This window comes from Diaphorina citri, unplaced genomic scaffold (assembly GCF_000475195.1).
Source record: "Diaphorina citri unplaced genomic scaffold, Diaci psyllid genome assembly version 1.1 scaffold551, whole genome shotgun sequence".
Lineage (NCBI taxonomy): Eukaryota > Metazoa > Arthropoda > Insecta > Hemiptera > Psyllidae > Diaphorina > Diaphorina citri.
This window is the reverse complement of record NW_007377985.1, coordinates 61,351-72,555: the sequence shown is the minus strand read 5'-3', so window position 1 is coordinate 72,555 and position 11,205 is coordinate 61,351. Positions and strand designations below refer to the sequence as shown.

The 11,205-nt window shown below is 36.9% G+C and overlaps 2 protein-coding genes across 2 annotated transcripts in view; one reads left to right on the top strand and one right to left on the bottom strand.

Annotated features, from left to right (window-relative positions):
• LOC103509987 (protein turtle-like) overlaps positions 1–847 on the top strand; it is a 17,411-nt gene extending 16,564 nt beyond the window's left edge. Inside the window, exons 10-11 of the mRNA XM_026824164.1 lie at positions 446–618; positions 735–847. Coding sequence (XP_026679965.1) covers positions 446–618; positions 735–847 — 286 coding nt within the window. The remainder of the gene's footprint in view (positions 1–445; positions 619–734) is intronic.
• Positions 848–6,833: 5,986 nt separating this feature from the next.
• The window catches only part of LOC103509986 (protein turtle-like), a 40,242-nt gene continuing 35,870 nt past the window's right edge, over positions 6,834–11,205 (bottom strand). Inside the window, exon 4 of the mRNA XM_026824165.1 lies at positions 6,834–7,504. Coding sequence (XP_026679966.1) covers positions 7,238–7,504 — 267 coding nt within the window. The 3' untranslated portion in view covers positions 6,834–7,237. The remainder of the gene's footprint in view (positions 7,505–11,205) is intronic.

Genomic DNA, 11,205 nt, shown 5'->3' with positions numbered 1-11,205 from the left:
TGAGCGAATGGTGTGAGTGGGGTTGGGGGGTTTTTTTAGGGGGGGGGGGGCCTCTCCCCCGAGCTTCATTATTGTCCTTTACTGTAGGCGAGACTCCGGAAATTTGGACCCTCGCCCCACCCCCTTCCTCTCGACAAAATCCTGGATACGGCCCTGATTGAGACTTTGCTGGATACGGCACTGATCATTACTTAGAGATATGTCAATACCGGGGTAAATTAAAGTGGAATAAGACCCAGGTCTGGCTTACAGTAAAGGAGAAAAATTAAGCTTTTTGGCTGATGGAACGTGGTTGGGCATCAGCTATTATTTCACACAACTGCTATACAATTACACATTTATTTCCTACAATTGCTACACATGTTATCCATACAACTTCCACACATATTATCTCATACAAACTGCAGTCGGGCAGCAGCGATTAATCCTACCTTTACTTCCCCAGGTACCGGGAGCAAGGCAACAAGGACTGGCTCCCCATTCCCGTCACTCCCCCGGGCTCCACTCAGATCACTATCAACCGGCTTACGCCTGCCACTACCTATGAGTTCCAGGTAGTCGGCAAGAATGAGCTGGGTGATGGGATGCTCAGCAACATAGTCGTTGTCAAGACCAAAGGTAAGCAGTGTGCAATCTATTTTGAAGATTTTTGTCCCCTGGGAGGGAATTTTTACGAAAGGATTGAAAACGAGGGATTTGAAGGATTTTTGTCCCCTGTTGGAGGGAATTTTCAGAAAATGAAAGATTTGAAAACGAGGGATTTGAAGGATTTTTTCCCCTGTTGGAGGGAATTTTCTTGAAGGTCAATCCCTTCAAGAAAACGTGGGACAATTCAGTACGCTTTTAATTTAGGAGGGACATGTAAAAAGGCGAGAGACATTTAGAACAGATTTTTTACAGAACATCTGAAAGTGGTAAAATAGAATCCTGCTTAAAAGCAAAATATGGAATCAAAAATGTACAAGACAAGTTATAATTATATGTTTTATCATGTCTAGCTATTTTTGTATTCCGTTTTCTTCCATAGACTTATTGGATTTGTTAAGTAGGCACATTTGTTTTTAGAATTTCACGTAGGAGATAGGTACCTACTAGGTCTAGTAAATGTCTAATTAATGTTGTTTTTCTGTAAATTTATATACGTATACATAGATCCCGCACTATCAGATTTTATAACAAAGTTGATGCACTATTAATTCAAAGGTGTTGGTTTTGTATTTTGATAACATTTAATAAAATGACTGACGTTTTTTTAGAGAGAGGCATATTTTTCTTGAATTTTCTTTTTGAAATATTGACTTTTTGACTCGATTATTTTCAATTTTTCAAATACTCGTACTTCAAAGCATATCTGCTCTGAAAAATTGTCTCTCTCGTTTAGAAATTGAAACTTACCTGCCTAATATTTGTACATATTTTCTGCCTTATCATTAATATTACTACCAAGATCTACAGTTTTCATTTTCAATAATAATGTTTTTTTTTGTGCTGAGCAATTTTTTATCTCTGCTTTTTTTGATTTTATTTAACTAGGTGTTTTATTTAAAAAATCGAGGAATTGGAATGGAAAAAAGTGCTCTTCACACAAAAAAAAAGCAACTCAAGGTGTACAAAACTACACAAACTGAAGCACAAAACACCCAACACAGTAAACGGAACTGATAGTCTCAGTACCAACGTTGAAAAACAAATGGGAAATTAACTAATAAACGAAACATTAATACATTTCTTGATAAATGTAATTACAAGTAAGTTATGCCGAAAAAGTCCAACCGGCATCTCAATCACAGTCATACAGAAAAGGTAAATGTTGTTTGTTTTGTTCTTTTCAAAAGCTCGGAGTTGACTATTAGGCCATTTTCCCTGAATAATAAAAGGTAACTAAAAAGATATCAAACCCCCTGGAATTTGCTCTGCCAAAACTTTATTCGAGCCCTTTATTCGCTGAAATGAATTAAAAAGATTATTCAACCTGGATTTTAAGCTGCAAGGATACTCGCATGGTGGTACAGTGCTGGCACAAAATGTCAAATTTCATTCTAAAACGTCATAAACATAATCTCGCAGTTCAGATGTGAATAGAACACAAAACTGCAAACTTCAAGTTCCAGTGTGAATGTGAAAGGAGCCTAAGACCACAAGTAGATCGGGATACAGTACATGGGTAGCGAGACATGTGTAGTCCCCAATGTCCTGACTTCGAATATTTGATATCCTCAGCTCGGTACCATCGTTGAAAACACCTGCAAGAAAAAGGGGCGTGTTAAAAATATAGGAAGAGACATAGAAAGTACCAAAAGAATATATAGCATACCAAAAGAATATATACCATACTGATAGATTCTGACTTGACTTGTGAAGATTCATCTTGAAAAGGTGTTCTTCCAGAAGACCAAATATAGGATGAATCTTTTTGATATTTGATCTAGAGGTCCTCGTAAACTTACTCTTTTACTGATTATACTGATAGATTCTGACTTGACTTGTGAAGATTCATCTTGAAAAGGTGTTCTTCCAGAAGACCAAATATAGGATGAATCTTTTTGATGTTTGATCTAGAGGTCCTCGTAAACTTACTCTTTTACTGATCCAAGAGAGAAAGTGTTAAGATTTGGGACTTTGGATTTACGAAAATCTCATTCTGATCAATAAAGAGGAGGAGAGAGGCTGTTTTATTAAAAAAAGGCAGAGACGACGACAAAAAAAAAAAATCGGGGTAGGTATTTTTAAACTTTGCCTGGAAAATCTGGAAATTATTTTTTTTTGTACCCAATCCAAGGCGAGGAGCCAATTTGGAAAATTTTGTCAAATTTTCCGGTTCAAACTTTTCTTTCCCTCCTCTTTTATTTCTTTTCCTCCTCCTCCTTCTTCTTACATAATCTCGCAGTTCAGATGTGAATAGAACACAAAACTGCAAACTTCAAGTTCCAGTGTGAATGTGAAAGGAGCCTAAGACCACAAATAGATCGAGATACAGTACATGGGTTTATACTTTATAGTTTCCCCCTTGAAAAATCTCACGACACACCACTAAAACGAACCCCCATATCCCCGTATTTTATTTCAAGACGAAGAATTATATTCTGAAGCTCACTGTTGTGTGAAAATATTTCTACATTTCATTCTTTTACTCGTAGTCCTTCTTCTTCTCCTCCTCCTCTTCCTCCTGTTTCTCTTCCCTTATTTTTCTTTTATTTCAAGACGAAGAATTATATTCTGAAGCTCACTGTTGTGTGAAAATATTTCTACATTTCATTCTTTTACTCGTAGTCCCCCCCTACCCCCAAAAGACATTTCGTGTATTAAAATTAACGTCAAGAATCCACTAGTCCTGAAACAACCAGACGGACGTCAAAAATAAAATCATTGTTTACAAAAACTGTTCACGGTCGCTCTCTGGTAGAGGCATCAAGTTTAAAGTACCGCCCATCATGACGCCCATCCAAACTAAAGTAACACCCACCCGAAATAAAGTACCACACACTAAAAATAAAGTACCACCCACCAAAAATAAAGTACCACCCACCAAAAATGAGCCAAAGGAAAATCTCATTTCTCACAAGAAATACGTTAGGATGAAACCTTCAAATTCACCGAAACAATCAAATAATTGATTTTTGTTTAGTTACAAAAAGGATCAAGCTTCTTCTTCTCCTTCCTAGGACTTGACACCACTTAACCTAAGCTCAAAAAACAATTTTTGTTTTGCGGACCCGGCTGAAACAACCAGACGGACGTCAAAAATAAAATCATTGTTTACAAAAACTGTTCACGGTCGCTCTCTGGTAGAGGCATCAAGTTTAAATAAAGTACCGCCCATCCAAACTAAAGTAACACCCACCCGAAATTAATAAAGTACCACTCACTAAAAACAAAGTACCACCCACCAAAAATGAGCCAAAGGAAAATCTCATTTCTCACAAGAAATACGTTACGATGAAACCTTCATATTCACCGAAACAATCAAATAATTGATTTTTATTTAGGTACAAAAAGGATCAAGCTTCTTCTTCTTCCTAGGACTTGACAGTTGACACCACCGCCCATCATGACGCCCATCCAAACTAAAGTAACACCCACCCGAAATAAAGTACCACACACTAAAAATAAAGTACCACCCACCAAAATGAGCCAAAGGAAAATCTCACAAGAAATACGTTAGGATGAAACCTTCATATTCACCGAAACAATCAAATAATTGATTTTTATTGAGCTACGAAAAGGATCAAGCTTCTTCTTCTTCCTAGGACTTGACACTGGACACCGCTTAACCTAAGCTCAAAATACAATTTTTGTTTTGCGGACCCGTATTTTCGTGCAATGGGCCCAGGAAGGAAACAAATTTTCCCCTATAGGCCGGGCCGAAATCATTCCGAAAAGTAAAATTCCAAGAGAAACGAACATTTTGCTGAGAGTTATGTTATCATTTCTCAAAGATTTTTAATCATAAAGTTTTTTTTCTTCAATTCTGAGGAAGGGAGGGAAGAGGAAGGCTCATTCCGAAAAGTAAAATTCCAAGAGAAACGAACATTTTGCTGAGAGTTATGTTATCATTTCTCAAAGATTTTTAATCATAAAGTTTCTTTTCTTCAATTCTGAGGAAGGGAGGGAAGAGGAAGGAGGGAGGGGGAGCTTTTCCTGAATATAAATGAGGGTGTGGTGTGAGAAGTGAGAAGATTCTCTGAGAAACAAGGAGCTGAGGGAGAGAGAGACAAGGGAGAGAAATAAACAAGGAGAAGGAGGAAAAAAAGAAGAAAAGGAAGAGAGGAAGGGAGGATAAGGAAGAATAAGGAGGAGAAGGAAGAGAAGGGGAAGGAGAAGAAAAAAAAAAGAAAGAATAAAATTGGTGGAGACGTCAAAACTCCACGTTCCTCAGTAAGGAATCTTCACGTACCTACTACCTAATGTTTGGAAAATGTTTTTCCTTCCTCAAACGAATCTTTGAGGACCAAAGGCACAACGACCTACCAGCGAAGGTGCAAGCATTTTCTTAACTCCGGCTGGAAAATCCAACATTCAGGGTGTATCACCTAATAAACTAGGGACAAGACAGGAAGATTGTGATGAAATCAAGTGTGAACAAAAACGTCTAATGCTCTAAAACTGTGAAGTGAGACATACACAAACAAAAATGGTGTTTGGAAAAGTTTCAGTGGACAGTGTTAGACAATAATTATAAAATAGATTTATTGGACAATGTCAGACATGAACAAAAAACAGTAGAAAGATTAGTGGTGGAATAACTCGGCTTAGAAGAACGATAGAATCTCGATATAACACCGACTCTTATTGGGATTCTGCAGGCCGAGTTATATCACCAAAAAAAAAAGAAAAAAAAATCATCTATCATTATTAATTACCAGGGTGTTAATGACAGTGATGAAGTGTTAGTAGATATTATTCTTAGTAACATTCAAACACCATAAAAGATATCACAAACCTTATAAGAAAAAATCAATATATTTGAGGCATTTCAAGTTAGAAGTGAAGCATTCAATGAAAATATTGTAAATACCTTCTAAGACAGACAGAGTGAGTAAAAACTTCGGTCCATGTGTTAATAAGTCAACCAAACCACAGAAGTGATTGTTAGTACGAAGTTTGGTCAAAATAGTCATGAAAATTTCAAATTTGCTTCTGATATTTGCTTCAAATCTTGAAGATTTTTACGTTTTCCTTCATTCTTGTTGGTTGCAAAGAGCAGGTTAAGAATAACAATTTGGCTCATGTTCCAAAAACCTACAATTGCCCAATAAGAAAGTTAAAGGGAAACAGCCTAGAAGCAGGTCTTGGTACCTACTTTCAGCCTGGTTTGTTATAAGGAAACGTTCTTGTTCGAGTTACTATTTTGACCATTTCGGGGGTAGCAGTGAGAACTACAGAGGTAGTTAAGTTTTTCAGTGAAACAGTAGAATCTACCGAGTGATTCAGTGAAGTTTCTGACACCGACTCTATTGGGATTCTGCAGGCCGAGTTATATCACCAAAAAAATCATCTATCATTATTAATTACCAGGGTGTTAATGACAGTTATGAAGTGTTAGTAGATATTATTGTTAGTAACATTCAAACACCATAAAAAAATCACTCTTTATTAGAAAAAATTAAACATTTTCGAGGCATTTCAAGTTAGAAGTGAAGCATTCCATGAAAATATTGTAATTACCTCGTAGGACAAAGACAGAGTGAGCGAAAACTTCAGTCCATGTGTTAATAAGTAGTCAACCAAACCACAGAAGTGATTGTTAGTACGAAACTTGGTCTAAGTAGTCACGAAAATTTCAGAGCAGTTTTTGATCTTTGCTTTAAATCTTCAAGATGCTTTTCCTTGATTCTTATTGGTTGCAAAGAGCAGGTTGGGAATGACAACTTGGCTTATGTTCCAAGAAGCTACACTTGCACAGCAAGAAAGTTAAAAAGAAACAGCCTAGAAGCAGGTCTTGGTACCTACTTTCAGCCTGGTTTGTTATAAGGAAACGTTCTTGTTCGAGTGACTATTTTGACCATTTCGGGGGTAACAGTGAGAACTACAGAGGTAGTTAAGTTTTTCAGTGAAACAGTAGAATCTACCGAGTGATTCAGTGAAGTTTCTAGAGCAGTGAGTTAGGAAGGGCTGGGACTACAATCTCTCGACATTTCAAGGCAATTCACGCTATTGATTCTGTTCCAAAGAGCATGGCTTTTGTTTCTAAGAAACCAATTCTGTAGATTGCATAAGAGTTGCTTTATTTTCAAAGCGCACTCTGAATACAAAGGAGTTCCGAGGGATAGACTGCTGAAGTGATGACGGAAATTTGGACACAAGATTCTGTTCCAAAGAGCATGGCTTTTGTTTCTAAGAAACCAATTCTGTAGATTGCATAAGAGTTGCTTTATTTTCAAAGCGCACTCTTTGAATACAAAGGAGTTCCGAGGGATAGACTGCTGAAGTGATGACGGAAATTTGGACACATATATGTATTGGGTTAATGGCAAATTAATTAGTTAAAAGTTCATTAACGACTTTCATTAAAAAAAGTTAAAGCGCTTTTCCAATTTATTGGCCTTTACAACCATGATTGTGGCCAAAATAACGTCACACTTACATGTTCTATTTGTAAACAAAGAGAGGTCTTTGGATTGCCTTATTACGTAGACAAAATTTACTTTCTTCGATGAAAAGCTATACAAATTACAAATGCCTCGATGAAATTCATATAAAGACTGTAATCCCAGGCCCGGTTAGTGGAAGGGGGGGGTCACATGACGAGATTAGGGCAACAAAATGGTTTACCATGAACATCAAGATGAAACCAGGTTCCATTCTTGTGCGAGTTGGGGGACCTGTTGAGGAACACGACCTTGCATTCGTACCAGCCCTGGTCCGACTCGCGGATCTTGGTTAGATTGAGCGAAGCCATCCCGAAGGGCGACTCCTTGTCGACCCGAGAGATCCGGCCCTTGTACTCCTCGGCCTCGTGCGTGGGGTACGAATCGTACCAAATATACACCGGGATGTCCTCGTCCTACGCGGAGCGAAAGGGGACAAACAGAAGAGGGTGGGGAGGAACGGTTAGGTTAGGGGATAGACGCATTGAGAGGCTGAAATAGCGCTGAATTGAGGGGGTAAAATGTTGACACAGATTTCATAAAATGTCTTAAACTGGGAGATACTCGTACATAAATGATAATAATTAATAAGAAATATTCTAAACGGCAGATTCTACAGTCTCCTCTTGACTTGACAGAAACTTTGGTTGGTTCATTTGTGGACATTGTTAGATTTACAATATCGTGTTGAAATCACTATTGGATCATCAGCTGATTGGCATAAAAAACTTTTTTGTATTTACATGGTGTTGTTTTCTGCAAGCCAAGATGAGCCTGTAGAGCTGACCATAAAGTAAGAGTAAAAAGAAACAGAGTAACAATTGGGGGTCAAATAATGTGTAATTATGTGGATTTGAACACCTGAAAACAGATCTGCAAAACCAAAACTAAAATTTACAAACAAAAAGTTAACTTTGAAATTAGATATGGAATAGAGTTCTTTAAAGTAAGGATTTGTTTCGTACCAAATATACACCGGGATGTCCTCGTCCTACGCGGAGCGAAAGGGGACAAACAGAAGAGGGTGGGGAGGAACGGTTAGGTTAGGGGGTAGACGCATTGAGAGGCTGAAATAGCGCTGAATGGAAGGGGTAAAATGTTGACACAGGAAATCATGAAATGTCTTAAACTGGGAGATACATAAATGATAATAATTAATAAACTAAGTTGACCTTGAAAACTTAAAAGGGGGAAATGCATAAATAAGAAAAATTCTAAACGGCAGATTCTACAGTCTCCTCTTGACTTGACAGAAACTTTGGTTGGTTCATTTGTGGACGTTGTTCTAGATCTAGATTTACAATATCGTGTTGAAATTCCTATTGGATCATCAGCTGATTGGCGGCATAAAAAACTTTTTTGTATTTACATGGTGTTGTTTTCTGCAAGCCAAGATGAGACTGTAGAGCTGACCATAAGAGTAAAAAGAAACAGAGTATAACAATTCTGGGTCAAATAATGTGTTTTTATGTGGATTTGAACACCTGAAAACATATCTGCAAAACCAAAACTAAAATTTACAAACAAAAAGTTAACTTTGAAATTCGATATGGAATAGAGTTCTTTAAAGTAAGGATTTGTTTCAGTGAAAGAGCTCCCTCAGCTGAACCCTGCCAAATACAACCATCTAGGTACTCACTGTTGTAATTAACTGAATAAAATCCGTACAAAGTTGGTTAGGTTAGAATAACATTGAAAACAATTTCCACAAATATTGCTTTTGCCTGTGAATCTCATTTGACCTGGATGCGAAACTAAAAACAAACAATACCTACACGGACACTATCCCCTACTTCTTGGACAAAAATCCCAGACTATATTATTTCTGTTCAGCAAAAACTCTTCGTTTCCTGGACTACTAGGAACTCTTCGTTTCCTAGACCCCCTGCCAAATACAACCATCTAGGTACTCACTGTTGTAATTAACTGAATAAAATCCGTACAAAGTTGGTTAGGTTAGAATAACATTGACCTAAGTGATAATAGTCCTGCTCAGGGACCAGTCCTCATTTGGTTTGATAGTATTTTCAGTCTTCACACTGGAGGAATCGACTATTATAATAGGACTAGAATGGTAGAAACATAGTGGTCATTCCTGCTTTCAATTAAAGACAGGGATGACCTATGTGTTCATAACCTAAGGCCAGCCCCTCACTAACAGGTAGACCTGACAGGTACACATGATCAGGTCTACCTGATATTTGATGACAAATAAGTGTCTGACCATAAGAGATTAATCCTGAGTGGTCCTGCCTATAAGAGATTAATCCCCTACACCGGGAAGTGAGCCTGTTTTATAAAATTTCCGAGTCCTTTAATTGTGATGGTTTGAAATTCAAATACATTATAGAAACGGCTACCAAACACTTTTTCGAGTCCGCTATCACAGTCACTTTTGGCTGGATCAAAAGGAAACCCATAAAAACAATGCCACTATGTTTAAACATAGGTAAGAGGAAATATTGTCACAATTCAAAACAAAAAAAATATGTATTTGAAACAACAGAAGGAAAAAAGTAGAAGATATACCTACTCGTAGAGATAAACTCTGCAAGTACCACACAAAACTACAAATCCAAATCAGGAAAACACTTGGAAAATAAACAAGAAAGTGGAATTAGAAGAGTGAATGCTCCCACTTTGATAATTTTTCAGTAATGCATTGTACGAATTACTCTAAGTATCTAACATAAACCATTAAACTGATTTACAACGGAGAGGTTTTCCTTTACTAAATTGCTGTTCTTAGGGCACTTATTCCATTGCATTACATGAAATCTTCAGTTTATTACGGATCCACCTTGTTATAATCAAATCAAAATAAATAAACATAAGAACTTCTACAAATTCATTGGAAATATTAAGGAAGCATTTTACAAATCGAAAACGAAGATATTAGAGGTACATACATATTTTATTATTAAAACATGACAAAGGTCAAAGTTACATATTTGAAAAATGACGGAAAAGACAAACAAGATGCAGGAATATCATGAGATTCAAATCCGGCAGAGAAATTCATTTAAATAAGCATCGAACTTCTACAAATTCATTGGAAATATTAAGGAAGCATTTTACAAATCGAAAACGAAGATATTAGAGGTACATACATATTTTATTATTGAAACATAACAAAGGTCAAAGTTACATCGTAAATCCATACGTAGAAATTACAAAACTTTCCCCGAGCTAGGGATTTTCCAAAGGAATTACCATGTAACAATGCACAAATGACAAACACATGAAACAGTTGGGCGTGAAAATAAAATCAAAACCAAGCACAATGTAAATGAATATGATGATGTAAATAAAGTGAATGAACGAATTACTGATTGAATTAATTTATAATGTGGTAGAGGACATTATGAAATGATAGAGATTGAAAGGATTTCAAGAGGATAAAAGCCTAGGCGAGGGAAAAGAGCATGTAAATGAATGGAGGTAGTTACTTGATAGAAAAAAAGTAAAAATAGGTAAAAAAAAAGAACATTAAGGATTCATTTAGATAGGGATGAGAGAGGATTATTCAATGATGATTAAAAAGAAAAATATATCAGAGTCAAGGGTGAATTTTGGCCGAGTTACTGGCAAGATGGTGGCTTAGTGGTCAAGACGTCTGTCTGGTAAACAGGAGGGCGTGGGTTCCATCTATAAAACCACGAAATACAAAAGAAGAGGGATGAGCAAGAATAGGAGGGGGAGGAGAAGAAGAAGTAGTGTTAGAAGGGGAAGCAAGGAAGAGGAGAGAGAGAAAGGAAAGAAACAAGCAGGTATACAATCGAAAGAATGAAATAATTTATCAAGACGTCTGTCTGGTAAACAGGAGGGCGTGGGTTCCATCTATAAAACCACGAAATACAAAAGAAGAGGGACGAGCAAGAAGAGGAAGGGGAGGAGGAGAAGAAGAAGTAGTGTTAGAAGGGGAAGCAAGGAAGAGGAGAGAGAAAGGAAAGAAACAAGCAGGTATACAATCGAAAGAATGAAATAATTTAACTTACTTAAAAGATGACGGGAAAAAGAAACTTGTAAAGGAAATGAAACAAGAAATAAACGAGCGAAAGAAAAAGTACGGAGGGAAATTATTCAAAGCCTTTTTGTTTTTCATTTTTCTCTCCCT